We start from the raw sequence: 27,973 nt of genomic DNA on the forward strand, positions 1-27,973 counted from the left end.
TATATATAATTGTTCATTTCATTTGTCGTGGTACCAGTTTTATAGTTTTATTAAAATTTGCTACATTCTGAAGAACAGAGATTGAATCAGAGCAAATTAATATTTTGAACTCTCTGTCTATGGACAAATAAACTCTTGTGTCAATCACCTGTTGTACTGGAGTAAATAGTTGTATATAAGGATAATTTGTAATTCTTAGGTATCCCAATTTCGAAGTCATTATTCTCATTTGGTTTAGATCCATTAGTGTAGATCATTTCATATTCTGAATATTTATGCATTTTTTCTTGAAATTTATACCTATTGGGACCTGGGCTTGAGTGTATTTTTAAGGATTAGGATTTCCATGGACATTTTGTAAAGATTCGGTCAGCATTATTTGTGAGTATGCTACAGATTTCTAAAGACCATTGATAATAAAAAAAAAAGCTACCTCTAACTTACTGTAGATTGGCTAGTATATAACTGGTGAAGAGTATCGCAGACAGTATTATAAATATTATATAATATAAGTTTCCATTTTGTCCCATATTTCTCTAAAACCTAATTTAGTCGTTCTAGCGTCAGGCTTAATCGAAAAAGTATTTCGGACATAAAAAAAATAGTTTCAAGCTGTTAAATTAAATTTCCAAAAAGAGTTTTAATTCTTAATTCTATAATATTCTATAAGATCATAAAGATCAGATTTATTATGTAAATAGCTCAGTTGTGAACCCAAAAATAATGAAATTTAATGGAAAATAAATATTACTGTGACTATATATATTTTTTTTGTTCTACTAGTTTAAATTTTAAGTTCAACCCCCGAACCGTTGATGTACGAAGCTCCTCCAGGATTTCATCAACGAAGTTTGGAGGTGATCTGGTAGCAAAGGAGAACTTAGCTATATTAACTACTGTAAGATGTTACTAACTAAGTATCCTCAGTTTGAAATTGTGCCTGCAGCAATTTACAACCTTGAAAGACATTGCTAATTTTATTTTGAATCTATCTTTCCTTGAACGCTCTATTTAAACTACGTAAAATTTTTACGTTTGTTATCCACGTAAAACCTAAACCACAAATTAATTAAATAATATCTTAGTCTAGCGCGATTTTGAAGGGTCAGCAATGTTAGGAAATATCAAGTTTCAAATCATTATGTTAGCATTTGTTACATATCTTTCCCATTTTTATATTACCATATTGTAATATTATTATTATATAAACATATTTATATTATCATTTATTTATTTTCCTTTTCTTTCTACAACATTAAGAATTCTTCTTGTGCATTAATCTAAATTATACTATTAAATTATCTGCTAAGACAGTATGTTTATTTTGAATATATTATGTAACAATAATGGATTTTTATTTGTTGTCTGATTGATTCGTATTCCCTAAAATAAAAACAAATGTTTTTTTTTTTAATATTAAAAATTCTCTCTGAAATAATTTGTGTATTCATCAATAAAAGACCAATTTCAGCATAATATGGTTTACATTTCTTCATTTTAACTCATGTTAACATGCTTGAGTTTTATTTGTATTATATTATTTCTGTTATTGTGAAATTAATTTAGTGTTTTAAATGCTATTTTTGTATGTTTGTAAATTTGCATGTTCATACATTTCCAAGCGTCTGTTAATTTATTTTAGTCCAGTAACTTATGTTATTGACTCTGTGTTCAGGACGCAATTAAAAAATAATTTAAAATGAATTTTATCCTTTAGAAATTTTAAGTAAGTGGTATTTATCCTAATTTTTCAATATAGGAGTTCCAATAATTTCTTCCATTAGAATTTATGGCATAAGAAAAACAATAATGTTTAAATATGTTTACGCTCTTCAGATAAATTATTTCTATAATTAATTTTTTTTTCAGGTATGTCATTTTCAATGCTCCTGTTTAAATCATGACCTGAAAACGTAAGTAACAGTGTTGTTAATCAAATATAGTCACTTTATTTTTGCTATTCTATTATTTCAGAACTGATTTTTGTAAAGGAAGCTTTATTATTGAGATATAATTTAATTTTGTTCAATGTTTTAGTTAAAAAAAATTTGGCTTATCGATGATACATTTTTCACTTACAATCAATAAAACTTGAACACATAAAATTTCAAGGTGCATTGATGAAAACCGTTAAATTAAACTATTTATAAAACGATAAATATTTTTTCTGTAAATTTTATTGCCGTAAAAGCTTCAACTTGTTTTTAATTTGTCCTGGTTTTGAACTACTATCTGATATGATATTTAATCACTTCGTTCAATGCTTGGTTTAATGTTGTATGAGCTTTTTGTAATTTTTTTAAACATTGGTAAAACTAGTTTGTTTGTTCCATAAATATTCTTGTTCATTAAAACCTATAACCTAAGACGTATAATTGTCATATGGTTTTAGGCAGGGATATGTATAACCTTCTTACGTGTTATTATCTCATTTGAAAAGTAACATAGGTTCATCTTGTTTTAGAACTCTGAACTCAGACAACTTCTAAATAATGTTCTAAAAATAACTAATATAGAAAAATTGTTTATTGATAATAAAATTCATCGGTACTTGTTTAACAAGTTATGCCTAATATGATTGTTTTATGTTTTAAACCATGCTTAATTTTTTTTAATATTTAATCGATTCTAAAAATTAAATTGAAAGATATGTTCTTAATTTTTTTCTAAAAATAGCTTTGTAGTCAAACCGAGAGTTTGTGTTTTTGAAGCTATATATACACATCTTTATGTTTTATTGAAAATATCTTCATTTTTTTTTTATATTGTTAAATTTTGTAGCGTGTAATAGTCAATCTATCAACTGATAAGATCATTTAGAGAATATAAAAGGGAAAGTATTGCCACAGTGAATATTCAGAAGTGTCATTTCTCAAACGAGGATTAATTTAAATTCAAATTAGGTTTGTAAGTTTTGTGATGCGCACAACAAACTGTCTTTTTTTTTTATTTTGTGAACGAATAGAAAAATTTAAAAAAAATTCCTTTTTTGTTTTTGTTTGAGCAAACTTTACGTACTGGTTATGTTTTGCATAAAACTTACAATGTAAGGACGAGCTGAGTGTCCGATTTAAATCTGTTAATTTTTTTTTTTTTATCTTGTGAAGATTATAGAGTCCTACGAATCTCATTTTTCAAGTATTATAAAACTTTATATTTGAAGATTTCTTGAATATAAAATAGAGTATCAAATTTGTTCGCACCCCACCCAAAAAAAATTGTTTGTACTCATATTATTTTTATTTCTGTGTCTTTCATCCTGGAAATGCGAAATACGTTCAAATAATGTTTGGTAGCAACAAATAACAGAATCAGAAGTCAAAATTCCTGGAAGGACAATTATCCAGAAGTATACATGATTGACAATTATACGTAAAATATACCTAGATACAAAACAAGGGATTACGGGATTTAATATACATGCATATATAATATGGAATTATGAAAAATATGTATATCAAACTTCATTGAGATATCCTTGAAATTGAATAAAATAGTAATTTCAACATAATAATATGCATGTAAATGTTTAATTCTAACAAGTACAAAATACTATAATAAATCTCAAACAATTGTGTAAACAATAACGGATGTTTCTGTGTTTTCTTTTAAAAAAATGATATAAATCTAACGTCAAAAAAACTGTAAACACTACTACCATTCAATAATACTTGAACTTCAATTTCTTACAATATACAATTGAAATTTAATTTTTCATCAAAAATGGAGTAAAAGCTATTCTTTGAGGTACACTTTATTTCTTTTTCTGAGATGATTAAAGAAATTAGCTATGAAAGGTGGTTTAACCAGTATGTGAATGTCAACATCTTCCAAGCTATGTACGAACTTGATGCATTTTGACAATTTTCTGACTTAACTACTTTTATGTAGCTCGTCGAAGATATATAATATGAGGGAAATTAAAATAGACTATTGTGTGTTTCTTTTTTTCAGGAATACAAAACTTAATACCATCACATATTCAATTTTTATTTATGACGTTCGTATCTTGCTGTGCGTAATTCCAACCCTTTTACTGACTACAATGCATTATGTATTTACTTGGTCATTAAAGATTAGTATGTTGTCATTTAATTATATGAACTATGTATTAGTAAACAATTATCTAATTTTGGCCAGCCCTACTCCCCACTCAGACAAAGGTAAGAACAAAGGAGGTGGGGGACATGCTGGCATCTTGGCGATCAGTTCACGGCTATCGGAGTAACGTAGTCTGCCAACACTAAGCAGAATCCTTTTTTTGAGAAGACATTAGATCGTGTAGTATGGTATCCGTATGTGGAGTAATTCTTGTTAGGATTCGGATGGCGGGTTTCGGCTTGCGCGTGTGATCCAAGACTTTCTCAGTGACTCCTGAGTGTCAGGATGAGTGATGCGGACGGAGAAGATGGTGCGGAAGGGAGGAGTCAGCTGGAGCTTTGCGAAAGGGCCGTGACTTTCCTCATGCCGGACGTCAGGAGGGACAAGTTTAGGTTGCTGAGGTGAGCCTAGGCCGAGGTCTAGGGGTGTGTCTTTGATAGGGTGCCAATAAGCTTCTAAAAACATTAATTTGATTCAATCATATTTTGATGGACAAGTTAATACAATTAAATTAAATGCGTAAATTCGATATTTCCAGGGAATAAGCATTAGGGTAAAATAAGACATAAGTGGTTTTTCTTTTTAAATATTTACCATAACTTAAAAAAAATGCCTTTTACTACAAAACTATCAAAATAAGTTATTAGATATTATTTTTATTAAAATAAACTGTCATGTAAAAAGTATTATGGCCCTGTAGAAAAAATATGATCAGCACAATGCTATAATAGGCACCAATGCCATATTCAAGTTTTGGCGACACGTCACGACGTGAAGACGCGACCTAGACCTTTCTTTATTTTTAAGTTGAGCTAAAAACATGATTTATTTTTTTTAATTAATACAAATATAATGCATGCTGGTAAGAATTTTATATATTTTTTTAATGCTTTCTCTTAGTGCTCTGACCATCATTTGTCTTCATCTGAATGAAGCATAGGTCTGATAAAGTTAAGCAATAATATTTAAAATCCATTATAATGATGATTAATCAGTTTTCTTAATCCCCCATATGCTATCTATCAGAGTGTAACTGGATATAATTTTATGTTATTATGATACCTCAACCTATTTACTAATAAAACCATCCAAATGCTTAAATAATTTCAAAATAGTCTCAGTGATAAAAAGGTGCTCTAAATTATTAATGCACTTTTTTAATAATTTATCTATCTTTCCTTACAACTATGATTTACAAAACGAAAATCAGAAAATAAAATGTACATAGTTTTTTAATTGAATGGCACCCATTAGAAATTGAGACACATTGTAATAAAACAATATATCAGTTTTAAATCAGTTTTAAATCTTTAATTGAACGATTTGTGGCAAGAAAGTGATAAGCAAAAAGTTTGAAGGCTATCACAATTTTGTGAAAATTGCTTCTTTTTGTTTTTATATACAGCTAATTATAGTCTAAGCTAGTCTGACTCTATATGTCGAACACATCTACCTACATTTTATAAAATATGAACTATAAAATAAACAAACATTTAAGTAGAATTTTAGAATTATTTGAAACTGTTCTAGTAATAAAATTGTCTTGTCATGCTTTTGCACCGAACTCTTTACTTATTATCTATGAATCTTTTAAGTGAAAAAGATTACTTGGAGCATATGATTATAAGAAGCATTATTTATCAAGATTGAATATTTCCAATATTTTTTTGTTATAGTGAAGAAAAGTACAAGTTGTCACTTAATTTTCTGAATTTTTTTCATTTAAAAAAATATATAAGTAAAAGATGGTTGGGTGGGTGTAGTCAGAATATATCTTCTTCTTTCTTTACAATTATTTACTTTATGCCATTCTGTTTATATTTTATTTTTTATTTTCATTGGTTGTTTATTTTTAGCCCTGCTGAAAGCTAGAAATTCTGGCCGAAACGTTGGCATTATTAAATAAGTTATTTCAACTAACATGTGTTATATTCTGACCGCACCCCCAACAATCTTTTCCTCATATATATACTATCCACGGTCAACTATTTCCTCATCATTATAAGAAATAATTTATTTTTTATATCTGCCGTACGTAATGTGCTGTACGTAATGTGCTGTAAATGAATAAATTTTATCCAATTTAATTAGTCTCAAAACCATTTATTCGGCCATCCTCAAGGACAATCTATCTCAACAGCTTTATTATACCTATGATTTTTAACAATTTTAAACAAATAACAAGAAAAAATCAATTTTCTAGAATACACAAAACACTCGATAATTATTTCTATTTGATAAATATATGAAACATGACATCACGTTTAGATTCCCTATTTAATGCGTTTTCCTCCAGTCCTTGATCCGTAGGTGCAACATTCTAGCCTCAAAGTCTCTAAAAATTTAGAAACAAAAGGGGCGTCATTTAAGGAGCTATTTTTATTTTGTAAATATATTTATTTAAATAAATATGTATATTTGTTATAGACGGGGAGTGTTATATACTTATGTGTAACGGCGTTTTCCAAGTTTTTCTCCAGTTGTCTTGATCCGAGGGTGCAACTTCCTAGTCTCAAAGAATGTCCTTTTGTCAGCAGGTAACCCTATCTAACTCAAAGTGATAAGAACAAAGATGTTACAGTAGATGGCCTAATGTGACTTAGAATATAAGCTTGATATCTTGATCGTCCAATCTAACTTTACCTCTTAACTCTCCGCTAAGAATCCGCCGAGATATCGGTGTCGGGTTCTTATCTTATGCTCTATCCATTGAATTCATCGGAGATTCACGTATTCTAATTTGAACATTCACTATGTTCATATTAGGACATGATTGATTGTACTAATTTCTTCTTCTTCATGACTCAACTCGCTCAAGAGATGTATAATTTCCACTTAAAAATTAATTCTTTATTTCTTTTTAGTTTTCTTTCATAATTGTTAGAAAGTAATAAAAATTTCAAAATATACATATCTTCAAGAAATACAATCTTTCTTGGGAGATTTAAGAGATTCTTGGCCATTAGTGTGTAATTGCACGGTCTCGGTAGCTATTATCCTCTTCTGGTATTTATATCTGGTCCAATAATAATGTATTAAATTTCTACACACTTATAAACAATAAATTCTTGTTGTAATGATAGCATAATAGTTTCATAAAAATTCATTCTCAGACCTTTTTCCTCTTCTTCTGTTTACTCTGTTTTCATTTTGTTTATGTTCCCGGAATTTTAATTATTTTTCTTTCTTCCATTCTACAAACAATTTGTTTTATTTTGCCATGATATTAAGTGGCAGAATTAAAGGAAATGTTTAGAAATTGTGTACTCAGATACAATAAAATATAAATAAAACCGAAAATTAGTTTAAAATGTACAGTTTATAATCATATATCTGCTCTACGATGCTCTGTTACGATATTTTTTACAATAGAAAGGAATTAATTTTCTGTCCACTTATTTACGAGTCCCTAAAAGAAGAGATCATCATTATTGATCTTAAGGGCTTTTGACTATAGTCCTCTAAGACCTCTATAGACAACTATAAAGACGTCTAAGAAACAATTGAATGAATATATATATATATATATATATATAATACTTTTTTCCTAATCTATAACCGTACTCTTTCCCACCCAAAGAGTTTTAGCAGTTTTGTAATGATGTAAAGAGTATCTATGTTTTATAATGTTTTTTTTTTTAATTTCACTAAAATCTTTTTTTCTTTTCTCTCACATTTTGATTTGTTCTTAAATATGGGTGACTTCTACCGAAGGTTTAACACAACTGAACTGAAAATCGTTAGACACTGACCAAGTTAAATCTTTTAACTACATTTAATTACTGAGCAAAACCTGTTAAGTGAAACCTTTTTCGAGAAAATGCGTTACCAGTATCGTTTGTAAATTATGCAACAATTGTTTTTTTCTTTTAAACGTTAAATTGATAAATGATATTTTTTAAAAATTGGTTTACTATGTTTGTACACATAATAAAAATATTTTTAAAATCCAGCTGATATTAAGGATATTGGGAAAATTAAACTCCTTTTTCGAAATGTTTATTTCTTTACGCTGTAGTATATGTACGTATATGCTGTTTCTTACCTACTCAATCTCCATAAGTTCTCAGATCTAGTTTTACTGAAGGAAAAGTAATTTTGTATGTTATTGACCTTGTAATTTCAATAATTTAGTTCTGATTATTAATATTTTTTTTAATAATTTACTTATTGTTATTTAGAATTGTATAAAATATATATACAACTAGTTAATTTTCTGTAGATGACATTGTGAAATGATACAGACATGTGGAATCTACCCATTGATAGAACTCCAATAATTAATAATCTAATTCTAAAACAATCATCTTTGTGCATTGTTTTTACTTTTCACCACCGGCTTTCAGCTCTATTTTCCTTAGTATCGATTCTAAGAAACTACAAATATCTTGCCTACAATTGTATTCTGAATCTTTTTGAGGAATATTAATCATATTGTAGCAGTCATCATAATTTTTGTATAGAGATTCTCACGTCTTAGTTTCATACTTTGGATTTTTAGAAGTTACCTTAGGACGTGAAGAGTGACAGTATTGTTTTTATATCCGCTAACATTTTTTTTTCAATGAGATTAAAAGCTCTTCATAATCAGGTACAAGAAATAAAAAAGAAGAAAATAAGAACTAACGTGCTTATAACATAATACATATTACAATTTATCCTATACACGCCAATTTTTACATTTTGAATTGATCGTAATTTTATGAATGATGTGATTCTAATTAATGATGATAATTGCATGCATCTTAATAGGAGTCGATAATCTTAACAGGAGTACGATTGCTTGTAGTCTTCTGAATAATTCATCCTAATTTTGTCACCCAACTGTTCCAAATTTTGACGGTTATTAATTTTTTTTAATAACCTATCGTATTAATTATTTCTTATAAACCAATTCGTTCCGAAAAATATTCAATCACATTCTGTTGGCTTTAACACATGCAATTTAGCCCGATAAATTTATGATTAGTATATTTCGATATATTAATATATTTATTTTGTTATATTATAAAGAGATTGACTTTTTAACTAATTATTAAATAGGTATGGCTGGAATTAATCTTTTTTTATCCAAATGTTTACAAAATATCCTTACAGATTAATATTCCATTGATGCAATATTCTTTACTTCTTATTTATTGATGGATATTACAATATGCCACACCGTTGTAGGCAATAGGTAATAGTGATGAATCAACATAGTCAAAATAAAATAAAAATATATAAATGAAAGAAAAGCACATAAAAATAAATAAAATCTTCCTTAAAATGTATACAATGCAGAAAGAAAATGAACATAATCAAACTATGTGTATGAAAAAATAAATAAATAAAACAAAATAATATAATCTCTAGTCACATAGATGCTATATTAATCTACGAAAAGATAACAATTTGCCTGTTCATCGTTCTTATTATATTTTAAGGGTAGTTGAATCGGCTGTATTTTTCTTTTTTTGGTAACAAAAACAAAAAAAAAAAGTAACATATTCTAATAAATTGGAAGCAGTAATGCACCCCTTGAAAATGTAATTATGAATTTTCCATCTTAAGAAGACATTAGAGTGATATTTAGTCAGATTTTATGATGGAAATATCAGCGATAGGGTATAGATTAATGCTATGATAAAATAAGATGATGCATCGTGTAAATAATTTTATCTCATTATATTTTAATCTTGTACGTTTATTTAAGTTTTATTGTCAGGTCATGTTAAACATTTCAACCTATGTACTTGTAATTATGTCAATAAATACAGTACCATGTATGAAATTAAATAAATTTAATGGCCCTTTGTAGTTAGTTAACACCTTATAAGAGCAGGCTAGGCCGATACGTAGATCTAACAAATGAATCGTATGACTTGAATGGATTTTATAAAAATGTATAAATGAAATGAAAAATAGTTTATTATTCAGGGACTAGGTCCCTTTAGAACAATTACAAAGGCAATTTTAATTTTATAATAATATTTATTGTCCATAAACATGTGGTCACACTTAATTATAATTTATATACAGTGTGGAAAAAATAGATTAATTAAAAATCTAACTGACTAAGTAAAAACAAAACAAAAATTTAATTACAAAATATCTGTACTATTATAATAATGTGTCAGATTTGTGAAGCAAAAGGTAGTGAAATATAAGGTAAATAAACGAGGAAAGCGTTGGTACATGTATGTTAGAGGGAATGGAGTTCCTGAAATATACGGCTCGGGTAAAAAACGATTTATCAAACGCAGCAGTTCAGTAAGGTGGAGGGTAGATGTGAGATGAACGGGACCTGGTAGTTCGGGATTGGACAGAGAATTTGAAGGTTTTCTAGGATATAGGAGGGACTTTCTACTCAAAAAATGTAATTGTTTATATGAATTTATAATTATAAAGTATGCTTATATTCAGATTTCAAATTCATGCAATATTCTACATTTTATTGATTTGGTTTTATACGCATTTAACTACGTTTTGTTTCTTTCTAGTACATATTACTTTTAAGCAATTCCGTCTCTAATTTAACTTAGGTTAGAAAGTATCTTATTTAAAGTATCTATTATTTATTTTCTGATGTTTTAGTGTCTCCAAGATTTTCATCATATCTTATCTTGTAGGCCTGTTTTATTATTCATTATAGACTATGTCCATTCCATAAATATTAGTTTTTTATATTCCAAAACTTATATTTTGTTATATTTGATTAATTTTTACTCCGACCTAACTGTAACGTCGATAACAGTAATCTACACGGGCATTTGTTGACAAGAATACTTACTAGAAACGTAATTAGAGAGGTTTCTATTTCAATCGATCAGTGTTTTCAGAAGTTCGAGCGTCTCAGTTCTATGAACCGTTTCGTTCTCTTTGAGTCTAGAACAGGCAAACATTCATTGGTCGATTCAATTAAATTACTCGAGAGCAAAGAATGGGCAACACTAGGGCTTTAAATAGCATTGCAAGAAGTAACAATATCACACCCTTGTGAGACGTGAAAGACCCAAAAAACATACCTTGTTCAAAATCATTAAACGATTTGGGTGGATTTTATTGTGTAAAGGGAATCTTGAAGGGAAACTCGGTAAAAATACATTATGAGTCTTATTTTCAATATAAATCATTTAGCGTTGCGCCTACTGAGGTTATTCCAAATTCCATTTCTATGGAAGTTTTATAACGATTATGGTGTTGCAGAACTCTTTGATTCTATTTCTTTAGAAGAACATTAGCTCTTACGTCAATAATTTTCCGCTGCACTTTTTCCTTGTTTATACTCTTATGCACTCAGATTTACGGGCTTTATTTAATTAATTATATCATTATACATTATTATTGAAAATATTCATAATATCGTTATTATTCGTAAGCCCATCTACGAACTTGGAATCACCACTTTCGAATAACATCGCTATTCAATTATCCTTATTAAATTGATACTTGCACCAGAAATGTAGCACGACTCTGCGTCGTATGTAAATAGGGGGGGGGGTAACTTTAGATCGGAAAGTTAAGCAATTAGGTGTCTCTAAATTAATTATTCCTTCAATTTCTACTTTATTTCACGTTTTTTAATTACTGATGAGCCAGTTAGTATGTGACAGTTTTCAAAATAAAATTGATAAGAGAGAGGCTAATATTCTAAGCTCAAAAATTCTGATGTACACTATTTTATCCTTACTGATAACAAGTCCAATATTGATTTTTATAAACGTCTTGAAAAAAATGGACCTGAAATACAAGATAAAAATAAGATATCGTCTTGGCGTTATTGCTTGCAGTAGATATTACTGTAGACTGTAAAGACTCAAGATGACCTCGTAAATAATGCTAAGTATAAAAGGCGTACTTCTGTTTTATGGCATGACTCCTTTTTTATTTATTTAGGAGTGGCAGATATATGAAGTTTATTATTGTTTATTTATACTTTCATAGACCAGTTTATTAGCAAACGACTTATGGTCATTTATTATCAGAGGAGGAGGAACAAAATTAAATTTTTTAACACCATTATTATTATTTAAACATGCATGGTTTGCGTGGTATTCCTGAGATGAAAAATCGTGAGAAATTAGGTTATGGTTGACTGATGTTATGGTTGACATCCGCATTAGGAAGTCTAGAATATCCTATCAATATACAACGATGACAAAGGAGCTGAACTTAAGGAAAATAAAAAGATAAAAAAAAAAATAAATAAAACTGGCAGTCTATAGGCGCTGCTCTTCTTTTCGGTACTTTGAGAACTTATTATTAATTCTTTTAGAGAGATTTTTGCTGTAAATTCATGTACTGTAACGTATTTTCCACCCTATACAAACGTAATGCACAATCACCTGGTTTTTAAAAATTAATTAATTTTTAGACATATTTTTGAAGTGATGTTCTATAGTGCAAGAAAAAAATTATTAGAAGTCGGAAAATTTATTTCGTGAAGGTGAAACAGAATTGGTGGGGGAGGGCAACGTTAGTTAGTCCATTATAGCAGGGAAATTTGTAAATTGTAATAGGATAGTAGGAAAATAAAAGAGCTTAACTATAACGTTATTACCGGTCTGATTGAGTGAGCTCATGTTATCATACAATCTCCTATTACAGTATAAATATTTCCTGCTTGAATTTTCTTATTTACTTTAGTACTTTAGCAAGTGGTTGTTACACTTTTATTATTATTATTATTATTCCAAAACTAAGATTATCTGCCGTAACCTATAAGAGGGAACACACAATCATTATTAATAAAATTTAATTTCCAGTTTCCCTTCTGCCGGCCAGTTCCAAGACTGCCACAATTTTTTTTTTGTTTATGTTCAAGCGATAATAAACAGTTATAAACTTAAAGTACTTTAAATTTGTATTTACTCTATATTTTTTTTATTTTTATTTTTTATCGAATTAAGTACTACTACAGCAATCTCACCATCCAACTCTGGTTAGAATTTGTTAACAAGCTGTAGAATAACCGATGTAAATGGCAATGTAGAAGGTAAAAAATGGAGTTTTATGTCAAAGTAATAAAATTTTAGGAAATAGACGGTATCTTTCTCAGGGGTGCTCTACATTTACTTTATAACTAACGATCTCTTATTAAAGTGAAGAATGAATAGCTAGTTATAACTCAATGCACTAACCATCTAGTAGTATTAATCGATACCGTTTCATAATTTTATTATCAAGATGTTTGTTGAATGATTGGAGATTTGTTTGCAAGAATTTTTAATTATTTTTTTTAACATGATTATACATGTCATGGATTGACATACAATGAATTAAACGAATAACATAGAACATTGGTAGTTCTAATAGGTTTGAAAAAAGAGAAACAGTTTGTAATGTTCTAAAAAATGATATATAGAAAAATATTGTTGCCCTAATCACTGGAATATTTATTCCTGTTTGTTTCCTAATTAGTTTGACGGAACTTCACTAAAGTGATGTGAGAAGAAACGCTCGCTGAAGTATGCCTGCCTCCGTATGTTTGATCAGCTAAAAGCGTCCTAAAATGAAGTTTAATTGAATTAAATTTTTGAGACTTTCGATATTTTCTACTTCCATGTTTTTAGGAGTGCTAAATTTTAACTACAAAAAAAAAATAAATAAAAAAATTACAACAGAGTATACTCTTATGATTTCTGAACTCATGATTTTATTTTTTCTAGTCCAGTGCATAGTTTAGGATTTTCTGCTTTAATCCATTATCATATGGGAAACCAGCGTAGATGGATTTAGATGGAATATTTTAGAGAAATTCTGAAAATGTTTTATTTGCATTTTTTTAGAGCTCTAAGTGATTAACTGCAGATTATACTCAGTTATTCAGATACCTTTGTCAATGATATGATTCCATTAGTGTTTAGCTTGAATTTTGAATTATTCTCTCTTTCTATACATTTCTGGCTTAGGAGGAAGCCGGTTACCAACTAATTCTAGTCAGAGTAAGAACGTCAAAATTCATTCCTTCTGCCAGCTACGAAACCAATTTTATTCCCCCCAGACCAGATAAGAACCGGCACCTCTTCTGATTCGGAGTTCCTGTTAGTATAATTTGATAATAAGTTTTAAGATTTATTTATTGTCTCAGTGTGATAATGGTTGTAATCCGGATTCGGCCAATGGACTGAGTGAAGGACTTGTTCTAATAGTACAAGAGCCAAAGAGAAGAAAAAAGGCAGTTATTTCACCCCAATTTTCAAAATTGTAGAATCTGCTAAGGATAGTTAGAGGGAATATAAGATGGCGGCTGTTTCAAAAAGTTATAAAAAAATTAGTTTTTCATTCGGATTATCTTTAAAACTACCAACAACACTAGGAACCATAAGAGAACATCATTTAAAGTAGAGTAAATTTGCTAAAATAAGAGCCCTAATAGAGCAATCTACGTTCGATAGCTCTCGAGGTATAGCTTTTTAAAAAGATATTTCATAAGAATGTAGTACGTAATGTACTGAAAGATCATTAGTAAATTTATTTTGAGAAATCTATATTTCAAGAAGCATCTGACGTACAGATGTCTATTAGCACTCAAATCCTAGCTTATTTAATGGACTATAAAGTAGTTTATAAAGTTTTTCTTGACATTTTAAAACAGCCGCCATTCTTTATTCTCCCCTACCTATATTTGACAGATTCATCAATTTCCATAATTAATTATACATAGTTTTCATTAAAGTAATAAAAAATTGGGGTGAACTTATTACCTTTTTTACTTCCCGGCTCTTGTACTATAAAACTCCTGTAGTAATCTATGAATATTATATCGATAATTTTCTCTAATGTGAGTGGAATCATTTTTAATATATTTTTCGGGTTCAAATTTAAATGGAGAATTCAAATCCTTTTCAATAATACATTCTCTCGTCATCAACGTATTGTTCATTTACTTCTCTTCTTTCCAATACGCAATCTAAAAAACATTCAAATTCCATTCTCTATATATTTAGAATCAATTTTATTTTATGTTTTCATTTATAATTTAATATATTTAAAAAAAATCAAGCACACGTTTCCGAAAAATCTATGATAAATTAAAACACGATTAGACCCCTAGATAAAAAACATTATTAATAAAAATTCAAATATTTTTTACTCGATATTTAATTCTAACTAATTTTTACATTATTATTATTCAATACTTTGTAAAATATAAACTAGTTACTGCATTTTTAAAGTAAAGTCTATATATCAGAGTTCAATACGTTCATCAATAAATATTTATATTTTAAAAAGTCAAGGTTAAGAATCAGATAGTTTATTATTGGACAGTTAATGTAACTAGAAGTTCGCAAATGCTTAAAAATTTTGTAGATTTAAATATTAATGAGGTCATCTCTTTTGAAGCCAGGACATGTCTGCTATAGATAGCTAGCGCCGGCTCAGCCAAACTCGGGACCTTTGAAACAAAGGCGTCGTCTTCTGGATCCAATTTTCAAGCGTTTGCCTCTTTTCTAATTTGAAAAAAAATTACCGTTTCAAGGAGCTCAGGCAGTGCCGCTATAGTTTGCCAAGACGTTTTAGTATATGAGGAGTTTTCTTTTTAGCTGGTTGCACTATAATGTTCATATTTCCATGGCCACCGTTATCGTTATCCTAATCATAATTATAAATAATCATAAAAACAGAAAACGAAAAAAAGATTTTCTGGAAATTTGCTGATTTAATGAAGAAATGAAATGATAAATATTTTATTATTCTAGGACTAGGTTTAACTTTAGAACAGTTATAAGGTAATTGTAATATTACTACAATAAGATATATTAGCGATATATTAGATATATTAGTGGTAGATTGGTAAAGTATAATGTAGTTAAATATAAAAGTCATAAACGTATGTTAGAAGGAATGGAGTTCCAGTGGAAGGAAGCAATCGGGTAAAAAATGATTTATCAAATGCAACCGTTCGGTGAGGTGGGAGGTATATGTCAGATAAACGGGACTTGGTGAATTCACAAAATGTTATATTATTTATTTAACTGATAAATAATTAATTCGTTTAATGAACCATATCATAATCATTTAATTACTGGAGCCGTGAGTAAAACCTGTGGGTTAGGGAGCCCATCGGGGTTAACTCAGCCTTATAAAGTTGGAACCCTTAATTTCGGAAAAATCTGGGAGTCGGTCGTGATTCAGATCAAATCACCTCCTTGCATAACCGTTAGTAAAAGTGCTTCCTAGCAAAGTACTGAACCCTGACCCTTCTGGATTGTAGTAGTAAATAGTAAATAGTAAAGGTTTTGAGATGTAAATCAATACAAGATAATCATTTTAATGGCGTCATTATCGTTAACTATCGAACAACATTAAAATATCTGTGACCCAGTATTTCACGTTCAGGAATATCAGATCTTACGAGACCAATGCTAAATCCTCGAATTCTAGTAATGTATTGCTATGTATCCCAATGTTTGAGATATTGATTTAAAATTTGGACCAAATATTATTCACAGAAAATAGAAGCTAAATGTGAGTTTTCATCTAAAAGGGGAAATTAGCTCGAGTGCCCTTTTGGAATTTACCGTCTTAATTATGACAATGGATTCTTATGGAGAATTAGTTCTACAAAATTATAGAGTTTTTTTTTTTATGTATCGTTTTAACGCAAACCGTCAAAAATTGTAAATAGACGTCCAAGATATGTTGGATCAAGAAAAGTGGCCGAGGGGAATACCCTGAGTCTAATACACAAAGTAATCTGTAAGTTTTGTAAAATACTTAAGGATGTGATAGTAGACCTCAAAAGCAACAAAAAGTGTCTCGATTTTCCACAGAAAAGAAAACTTTATTTTGTCTTTGTTCAAAATATTAGAATTAAATTCATGATTTTATAAAAAAAATAAAACTTTTAGTTATTTATCCACTTGGAAACGCTCATCTGATAGTTTTCTACTTAATAAAGAAATTTTTTTTTAGTTCACTATGCTCCAATTTAGATAGTTTAACATCTAGACTCCACTTCCTTTCCAACAAAAAATGTAACACTTAAAATTCCTAATATTGTATGATTTAGTGGACTGTTTTTGTTGTTTTTGAGAACCTAATATAACCAATTATTTTATCCTCTAATAATTGAATGTTATCATGTGACATTTATTTTAGAACTGGGCTATGTTTACCCCAACAGGGGTTGATAAAAATAAAATACAAGTTAGATTCACAAAAAAAAAAAAAAAAAAATTATTAAAACCTTTTACCATCAGTCCTGCAATATCTGTAATATTTCCTTAGATTAACTTTGCTCAGCTAAAGGCGTCCTAAAATGGAGTTTAATTGAATTAAATTTTTGAGGTTTTCACTATTTTCTACTTCCATGTTTTTAGGAGGGCTAAATTTGAATTAAAAAAAAAAAATTACAATACAGTACTCTTATGATTTCTGAACTGATGATTTTATTTTTATTAGTCCAGTGCATAGTTTAAGATTGTCTCCTCTAATCTATTATCATATGGAAAACCAGCGTAGAAGGATTTAGATGGAACATTTTTGATGGAATATCTTTTTTATTTTTATATTGGGAATAATGCCTAGTTTTATGTTTATAACTATACAATTATGCATTATCTATATATTTTAATATTATAAATTTTATCAGACCAAATTACCTACGAATTTGTTTTAGATGTTTTATTTCAACGGTCTGTTTTAAACCTAAACTGGGTCAAAATTTTGAGAGGAATGTAATTCAGCCTAATGGGGACCATAGGAGGTGACCTAGTAGATAATTTTGAAGTCACGTGCATGCTCATTATGTTATATAAGAAAAACCGGAAAAAAATAATATTTTCATATATTTATTAAAAGTGTAGAGCGATAATAATCGATGCAATCATTATTTGGTATGGATTTAGTTTTTACAATAACTGTACCTTTCCACTTACCGGAAGTAGTTGGAACTTTACATTATTATGTGTTATCTTACAGTTAATATATATTTCGGTACACCTTCGTACTGTAGTTCATGAACCTTCATTTCGCCCTTTGTCATTTTCTTTATCATGGTCTGCTGATCGGGAATACCAATTAATATTCGGCTGTTGACATCTCACTCAATATGTATTATCGGCGTATCGACTATCTCAAAATACTCCTTCCTTACATTTCAAAAAGCAAATAATTTAAAAGCCCAATATCCTTAAGCTCCTTTTTAAAAAGATTTACTAATGCCTGTATGCCAATGCTACAAAATATATCATTTTCCCCCCATCAAATATTGATTTTTGATTTTTCAAAATATGAAATACCTGAATTAAAAAATGTGTGGCTTATTCAAAGTAACTCAAGACTAAGAGCTCGTATTTCTATTTTTTACTTATTGTATACCAAATATCATAAAATAAAAATTGATATAATGGTGGTGATCACCCTAGAGATGAGTTAATTTTTTTAAATGAAAATTTTTCATCATACTGAAAGACCGAGGACTCATGTTACAACTGTTTGCGCAGAGTTGGATCTACTTATCCATTCGCAAGCTGTATTTCAGAAATATCTTTCTGTACTAAAATATTTCTAAGCAGCATCCTCCATTTATCTCTGAACTATTCGAATTCAGTTCTCCTATAAGCTCTGAAATCTGAATCCCAGTCATATATCCATAGGACGAAACGCATTATCTTCTCCTATTTTTTTTAAAATCCTATATCTAATCATACTACAACCCTTAAGAACTTCACATATCTCACATTATACGTTGTCTCTTCTTTATTTTAAGTACAATTATCATTATTCTTAATTACTACCTTTTGTATGAATGAAAAATCCGAATTTAGTAGGTACATTGTTATGCAGAGGTACAGATGTATAGATTACAGATGTTTTTTTCTTTATCCCGTAAACCTTACTTGGAAAGTACTAGTTAAAAAAACAACTAGTAATTTTTGAACAAGGTATTGGTTGACGTTGTGACATATTCGGTATAAATAAACATAACATTTTTTTCTTGTTTATGGTTATGGAAAAAATATATAAATTTCATTCACATATATCAAATTATAACTGTGCATTTGAAAAACTTTATTTGATAATTGTTGATTTTTTTTCTTAATGACTTGAAAGTTTCCATGTTAAAAAAAAAAAGAAATGAAAAAGAAAAGTGGAGTCCTATTCTTTCGAGCATCTGACCTAATATAAGACTCTTTTCAGATACCACTAGGAAATTCATCAGCAAATCGAAGTAATCAGTTAATTATTTCATTTCAAATAATGGTTACTTGATTTAGCACACTTAATTGAAGAAATAATTGATTCCAGAAATTATTTACTGTTCTTAATAGCTACAAAAAAAAAATTATAAAAATATTGCATTAGATGTTCAGAAAAAATGAAATAAAATACTAATTAGTCATTTATTCTTTTTTAAAAAACAGATTGATTTCTCTAATTTGTGCTTTCAATGATTAGGATTGATATTATTTCATAAATTACTATTGAAAGCAATGGTCACAAAATTGAGAAAGTGTTTTTCCAATTATATCTATATACGTTATTTTGGAAAACTTAAAAATAAAATTCAAAACAATCCGTTATAATACTAGATCTTATTTTTTGAGGATAATATGAAGGAATAGTAATTTTCCCTAAAATAACAATGTATGTTGAATCGAGAAATTTATATGCATATTTTAACGGGGGAAAAGCAAGGAACTTTGAAGGAAATTAGAGTAGGGAGCGTATTTGGGTTCAGTATGAATAGGTTCATTATTTCATTCAGCTGTTGCAGTGAAATGATATGGTGGTATACAATAAATATTTGGCCTTTACAATGGGTCCCAGCGGCTGAAATGAGCTAATTAAAGCTACTGTAATGACTATTACATCATTAGCACACACAAAGGTTACAAATAATTAACAAATTTGCTGCAGATTCATTGATGCTAAGTAGGCCAGAGTTAGAGCTCTTAAGGTTAGAACTTTGTTTTACATTCTCATCGCTGATGTTTTTTCTTTATGTAAATATATTATGTAAGGAAGCAATATATTACAGTATCTTAACTATAACATAGGTCATTATCTGAATTTTGCAAGGAACTTCTACTTTCAAAAATACATTTTATAGGTGTGCAGTTAAAAATAAAACGTACAATAAATATGTTGCCTTAATGCAAACTAACGGACAGTGCATCGTCAATAGATTAAAATCAAATATTTTATAAACATTTATCTACAACCGGATTAAACTTGACCTCAGAATACTGATTCCTATCATTATTGCCTTGTTTACTTTTCACTTTGATTTAATACATTGGCCAAACTTTAGAAATTAATTCCTTCTAAGAAAATGCTTCTTCAACTACAATTTATTTCTCGTTCCCAGTGCATCTTTTCTTTAAGACAATGATCACCGATCAGTAAGTTTACTGGTCAAGGAATTTTAAAATCATATGTTACAATTGGAAAATTTAATCTTGTTTTTTTTTTATCTTACTGCTATGTTTCATTCCTGTTGTCTATGGTGTGCCAGCATTATTACTACAATGGTTTCTGAAGTGTACTTCGCCACTCTCCAACTTGAATCTTTTACCTCTATCTTATCCGTAATCCTGTCTGACTACCCATTCTTGAGTATTAGGATGTGTTAACGTTTGGTCCCTTCTTCCTACTGGCTTCTCGTAGCTTCACCTCCGAAGCATATGTCATGAATACTGCCCAAAAAGCGTTTGTAAAACCATAACGACTTATCCTACGAGCCTGCCAGTCGAACTGTTTCTAAAACTGATACCTGAGGTCTTATTCAATTAGGCCTTACCACCCTAAACTAGCCTGTACCTATTAGCACTTAAATGGTTCCTTGGATCTCTATAGAGTACTCCCTATGCATATACAGGTCTCAATATTGTTAATAACAAACCACTCTTTTCCTCGGTCTAAGACCGCCCAGAAGCTCATGTGAAAACCTATTTGAATATATTTTATAATACTGAAATGTTTAATACATATTATTACATTTCTCCGAAGTGTGATCAATCAATTTAATTTAATGCTCTGACTTTGAGGAAGGATTTCGAAAAATTGTTTTGTATTTTTTGGATATTTTGATTGTTTGAAATATTTTTTTTATTATTTATTTAATGTAATTTACAACTGTACAAAATAATACAATAGGTAAATATGTTGTATGTTTCATATACACTTGAAAATCTTGTGAAGGAACCACCCATTGGTGGTACTTCAAACTTTAATTTAAATTAGAAGGTCCCGTGGCCATCTTCTTTTCAGACGCCTTGGAGGATTATCAGGGATTGTTAAGGATGAAAGATTAAGAATTAATGGGTTAGAATGGTTAAGGAGTTTGGAATGAAAAGACGCATATCTGTTTTGGGTCAAATCTGCAACGAAAGGGATGTTAGGGTCTTTGTGAATGAGTTTATTTGTGACGTAATAAGGAGCATCAAGGATTGTTTGAAATATTAAATTCAGATTTCAGTGTAGTTCAGTTGTATCTGGTTGCGAACTTCATAGTTCTTACGTTTTTGAAAGGCAAGATTATTATAAGGAAAAGATGGAATAGAAGTTTTCCTTGTTTAAAAAGGCTATAAAATACCTATTGTTTGATAAATATATACTTTTTTATGTAGAATTATCTAACATTTGTTTGAAATATATACAAGAAAAAGAATAACAATTTGCCAGGTAACGGAAAGAGATAAGGAAACGAGAGAGGTGAATAAAAAAAATGAAAACAATGAAACAATCAAAACATGAAAATAAAATATGATAGATGACGAAATAGCAAAATGTAAATCTAAAAATGAAAGAGTATGCTTGGTTTTCCGTCTGTAGGCAGCCAAATAATGAAGCTCATTCATATTATGTATGGGAACCCATTAAGCGGTGACTTAGGACAAATTACACTATGATTGCCAATCTCAAGGGCCAGAGGAGGGCTTAAGAACTAGGAAATAGTTTTTCAAATATGACTGTGAAATCAGGAGCGAATACTTAGTTAGAAACACTTTATTGTAAAGGAAGTGCTGATCCAATGATTTCTTATTCCCACATCACACTATTAAATCTAATTAAATATTTATTTTTATTTTTTATGATTTATATAAAATATTTAGTGAAATGTAAATTTAAATATCTGTTTTTAACACTTATTTTCATTTGATTTTATAATTTTTGATATTCCTTATTTTTTTTCTTCACAAATTAATTCATAGCCTCTCTATAAATCTATATAATACATTGAAGAGAAAAAAAAAACACATCAAATCATTTTTGTTTTATAAAAGTGGAGACGAAACTCGTAATCTTTTTTTTTTTTAATTTATTTCAGTGTTTCGACAACTAGTGCTATAAATAGTGTAAACACTGGATTTAGAAATTGACATGTTCACAAAGTTACAATTAAAAAGTAAGAAAGTTTTAACTTTCAAATTTATAATTATAATTATAATTAAATATTAACAATTACAATTTACATTTTATAAAGTTACAATTAGAATTGACTTAGTGAGTAAATTACTATATTAAATTATGGATCCACTTATTCATGCTGTAATTAGTGTTAGACTATGTGTGATATTAATTATTTTTAAAAAATGAAAAAGTTTTATTATTGTTGTGGGGATCTTCTCTTGTCTCCTGTAAATCTGTAGAGAATCGGCATGATTCGTGAGCAATACATTCAGTGAGAATGTGCCTAACGGTGAGATCGTTTCCGCAGCTGCGATACACCCGTGCTTTTTGTTTTTTCATGAGGTGACTGTGAGTGAGTCGAGTTTGGCCTATCCGAAGACTGGTTAATACATCTCTCTGTTGCAGATTCAAGTTTCTGGTTGGAAGTTTCAGCGTTCATTGGACCATTCTTAACTTGTCTCTCTTGATGACACCATGTTTCTTTACCACTTTACCACTCTTGCCATCCAATTTTTTTGATCCAAGAAATAACATCTTAGCATGTTGATGTTATGACTTTATAGCTAGTCTGCCTTTTCATTCCCGGTGAATGAATGACCTGGCAGCCATAAAAACAAGACCCTACAACGAAGAAGCAAATTTGTATATATACAATGTATTGTATTATGTATTTGTATTCTGTAACCATATATAAAAATAAAAAGATTTGAAAATAAAAAAAGAAATCTGCTCTTATTTGAAAAATCGATAAATGACGTCATGCATTAGAATACTTTATTAATCTTAATGGTTTCCTAGAGAAATGAGTTATTGCTATAACCGTTCTAGGGATAATATTATTAAGTTACTCTCGATACGTTTATAAGAAATGGATAATTTTCCAAATCAGACGTTGATAACACACAGAATAACGACTAAAATGTTATTTATGTCATAACCTCTTTTTGGCTCCTTATTAATTAATAAATGTCTTTCACTTTGTGGGTTCAATGATCCTAATCTCAGTTGCCCTGAATTCTTGAAGTTTTATACCCGTTTTAACGGCCACCACTGTTATTATCGGTAACATATCTTAGAAGGCTATAACACAATTACTGAGGACTCCTGGAAATAGAAACCGGAATCTTGGAAGAGCTAAACATGGTGTCATCAGCCACTGGAGACGTTTAAACAAACAAGTGGATTGGCATGGTATATTTGCTGTCCTAACTACATTTTTGAATTAACTTATCAAGTGCTATAAGGCTTATGATTTTTGTTACTTTTAATGTTTATCTTGACCAATAGAATTATATGTATCTCTATAATATAATACTACTATATTACAGTGGCCATAATACGGTCTTTGATTTCTGCCTTTTACATGATGGACAAAACTCTAGTTTTTATGAATTCTTTATTTAGTTTAAATAAATATTCACTGCATTTATTTTATTTTTAACAAGAAGAAAAGATTTTCTATTTTATATAGTTTCATGAGGCTGCTATGTTTCGGGGTCCTTGAGAGTGCCTTTTCTTTTCCATCCAAAACTCTTGAGGAATGCGTGCCTCCAAGTGGTATGGCTCGATATCCTATTCCCGAATCAGATTAATTTAGATGAGAATCAGAAGGCAGATGTTCTATGGACACATGAAGAGGATCAAGGAGGAATGATTGAATAAGAAGATCTAAAAAAAAAAAGTTTAGCTATAAAAACATAGGAGAATACACGAGGCAAATGAGGGAGGAATTAAAGAGGCTTAAAATTTCAGATACCGACTGTCTAAATAGAGATACGTATAGGAACACATTGAAAAATCTAACTAATATTGGAAGAGGGAAAAAAAGGATACGAAGTGGTCCGAAGAAATAAAAGAAAGGCAATCGAGGATCATGAAACTGCGATGGAAAGAAATAAAACCAAGACTCTCAAAGAAAACCTAACCATTGATATTCACGTGGTCCTGAGTGGCCAATACGTAATAAAAAAAAATAGTATCATGAATTGTAAAAGTTTATGTTTGCGCCGGGAACGGTTAATACAAGTAAACATTAATATCCCATCAGTTTGTAAAAGTAAAGATTAAATTTGAAATTTTGTTGTTATACTCCTTAGCCAGGAAATGCACTATAATGTATCTGATTATTTTGGCACCGTTAGTAATTTGTAACCTTCTATGAAATATTTTAATATTTAGTGGTTATTTATATTTTATAAAATAACCACTGTGGTATGGGAAATACAGCTGTGGAATGCTCTTAGCTAGAAATAATTTGGTACGGTTGCCAATGGTTGGCACTTGCCGATTACAGTTGATTTTCATCATCTAGTTTGTCTTCGACTTGTAGGATGTGTGGACCACCGTTTTCAAAATTATTCTAAAAATAAATTTTTAAATGTTGTAGAGAACAATGATAAAGTATTTTTCTAGATTCCTCTTACCAATAATATTTATTTGTGTTGTACACAAAGTAGCTAGTAAAACAATTTTGAGAGATTTACTCTTAAATTAAACTAGAAGTATGGAAAGATGAATAATTTTATATCCTATAAATCCACTAATTTTATTTATTATATCAGTGAATAACAAACAATAAAATAAATATTCAGAAGCATGACTAAAATTTGTTTAATGGTTGTATCAATCTCCTTAGCTCATCGTGGGGTTTTTATGACTTTGATGACGAATATGAAAAAATTGGCCATAGTAATCCTTCAGAATATACGCGTACAGTGAACGAACTGAACTTGCCTTTATCTGGAATATGCAGTAGGGGGAAATATTGCATTAGTGAAAAATTTCGATTTCGAGAATTCAATGGAAAAATATACGTTATTAGTCTAAATAACCAAGTCTCACAGAATGGGCCTGTGTGTTTTTGTTTATTATTTTCTTTTGTTAATTTAAAAAAAAAAAAGTTTTTCTTTTTATGTGGCTATGGTAATAATATTTCATAAGATGGATGGCATCAAAGAGAAATTCAAACAACATGTAAGATTCAGTTTCACTAAGAAACCACCTCCCTATTCCTCTTTACTACCCCGCGGAAGGGTTGTCAAGCATTACTTTGCTGAGGCAAAGTGCTCTGTATTTACTTTTTCTCAGGAAATATTATATATACTACACCTTTTCCAGGTTTTTGCTTACTTCTGTGCTCTGAGCCTTCTGCCGGTTTGTGCTGCATAGTCTGCTGCAGCATTCCTTCTGCCCAGTCAACATCAAAACGACTAAGTTTTCTTGGAATAATTTATTTCGGAACTTCATATCTTCCTCTTCTTTTTCTTGAGAAAAACCTGAACAGGAGAACTAATCTTTCACTCACGGTACCACAAGTTGGGCACGATAATCTACCCTATAACTATAGCGGTGAAACTTCAAGGGGCTAAGCAGGCCCTGAACCAATAGTACAAGAACCCAAGATGAGAAAAAAGGCAGTTATCTCACCCCAATTTTTGATTACTTTAATGAAAACTATGTATAATTGCTAGTCAAAATTGATGAGTCTGCCAAGTATAGGTAGGGGGAATACAAAATAGTGGTTGTTTCAAAGCGATAAAAAAAAAACTAATTTTTCTTTCGGAGCTGTATATCTTAAAAAGTAGGAACAGCTCAAGAAAACCTAACAGAACGTCAATTAAAGAAGAGTAAATTTGCTAAAATATGAGCCCTAATAGAGTTATTTACGTTCATATATACGTATCATGAAAACTACTATTCCTACGAAGGTAAAGGTCATAAACTTTTTTACAGTCCATTAAACTAGCTCTCGTTTGAGTGCTAATAGACATAAGTACGTCACATTGTTCCTGACATATACATTTCTCAAAATAAATTAACTAACTACTAATGTTTCAGTAGATTTTTAAGAATTTTTTTTTTTAAAAGCTATATATCGAGAACTATTGGACGTAAATGGCTCTTTTAGGGCTAATATTTCAGTAAATTTACTCTTCTTTAAATAATTTTCTCTTAGATTTTCTAGTGTTTTGGTTAGTTTTTAAGATACAGAGCTCCGAATGAAAATTTAATGTTTTTTAAGGTTTTGAAACAGCCACCATTTTTTATTACCCCTACCTAGACTCACCAATTTTGAATAGTAATTATATCTAGTTTCATTAAAGTAATCAAAAATTGGGGTGAGATAACTGGCTTTTTTTCTTCCCGGCTCTTGTACTACAACCATGCCATATAATCAGCCAGGTCATAATATGCCTTTCTATATTTCCAAGATATATGTATGTGGAGGGAAGGGTTCGAGCATGCATACTTACGTAAGTGTATGCGTGCGTGCATATGTGTGAACAGCATAAATCAAAAACGAAATGTCGTAGGAAACTGGCATTACTTATTTAAGACATACCTTTAGGATGTTGAGAAGTGTTGTAACTTTGATAAACCGATAAAATCAACTTACAAGTTCCACTTTATAGTATAGAGTTTATATATTTTTTTTAGATTTTCTCAGAATGAGCTCTAACGATGGTGATTAAACATGGTATTAATTTAAACTGGGTCTTATCCCCATTAAAAAAGTTTAACAGGGCTTAAATATCGAATTCTCAAAACATATTCCATTAAAGTGCTTTTAATTTTTGTTTAACAGCAATAAAATTGTATAAATAGCAGCCATGAAAGTATTTTATTATTTACCAAGGGAAACATAGAGATAAGAGTTAATAGACTGAAAAATCCTTGACATCCAAGTGTAACCGATCTCTCCTGATTTCAGTTAGGTATGTTAATTTATTTATATTCGTCTTTATTATAACAAAAGATAAAAAATTAACTAGCCCTCAAAAGTTTAGCTGTTACCTTTCAGAATCGTAGAATTTAAAATCGAACTAAGTCATTGCTATTTTCAAAACACATTTTTTATTATTGGTATTAACGGATATAATAAATATTAATTTATATACTAAAACCTTTAAATTTTTCATCATTTTGTTTAAATAATAAAACCTTGTAATCATTTATCGTTTCAGTTATATAATAAAAACTTGATTTGCCGCTTTCTTTCATCTGGGGGAGGTAAATTTCTTCATTGATGGTTTTTTCATTATTATATCTCCAATTTCGTCTTGTTTGTTTTTTCATATAATGGGTTTGAACAAAATACACAACATAATACAAACACAACATAATTTTGTTTTCATTAAACTTTAAAACATTTTGAATTTGAAAAAAAAAAATCTAAGGTTCCATATAGTTATGCAATGAGTTTCAAGTCCTCCAGAGAATAGGAACTATGAAAATAGAGATCAATAGAGTTTTTGAAAAGAAGTTAAGGCTTTTTAATGAATGTCATTAAATAATTCATAAATTCTTAATTAACTTTAGTATTTAATAAATAGCACTATTGATGATACAATTTTAATTTTAAATTTGGCGTATTAGCTTTAAAATTCTTACTAATTTTTCATATATTCAATTGAATGGAACACTGGTTTAAATTAAAATCTCTTTTTGTTCCACTTTGAGTCATTATTGACTTTTACGGGCCAGTCGTTCCGGTATCTTCCTAATTGTTTCATTTCTGGGGGTGGGG

The 27,973-nt window shown here is 29.4% G+C and overlaps 1 protein-coding gene across 7 annotated transcripts in view; it reads left to right on the plus strand.

Annotated features, from left to right (window-relative positions):
- LOC106678941 (ATP-sensitive inward rectifier potassium channel 12) overlaps window positions 1-27,973 on the plus strand; it is a 388,098-nt gene that overhangs the window by 214,659 nt on the left and 145,466 nt on the right. For 2 of the 7 annotated variants that reach the window (XM_067053512.1, XM_067053515.1), the window contains exon 1: window positions 4,227-4,502. The exons of the other annotated variants lie outside the window; for them this stretch is intronic. In XM_067053512.1, the coding sequence (XP_066909613.1) occupies window positions 4,387-4,502 (116 nt within the window). In that variant the 5' untranslated portion in view covers window positions 4,227-4,386. Of the gene's footprint in view, window positions 1-4,226; window positions 4,503-27,973 lie in introns of those variants that run through there. 7 annotated transcript variants of the gene reach the window in all.

The sequence above is a fragment of the Halyomorpha halys genome, unplaced genomic scaffold (assembly GCF_000696795.3).
Source record: "Halyomorpha halys isolate HHAL.00 unplaced genomic scaffold, Hhal_1.1 Scaffold169.1, whole genome shotgun sequence".
Taxonomy (NCBI): domain Eukaryota; kingdom Metazoa; phylum Arthropoda; class Insecta; order Hemiptera; family Pentatomidae; genus Halyomorpha; species Halyomorpha halys.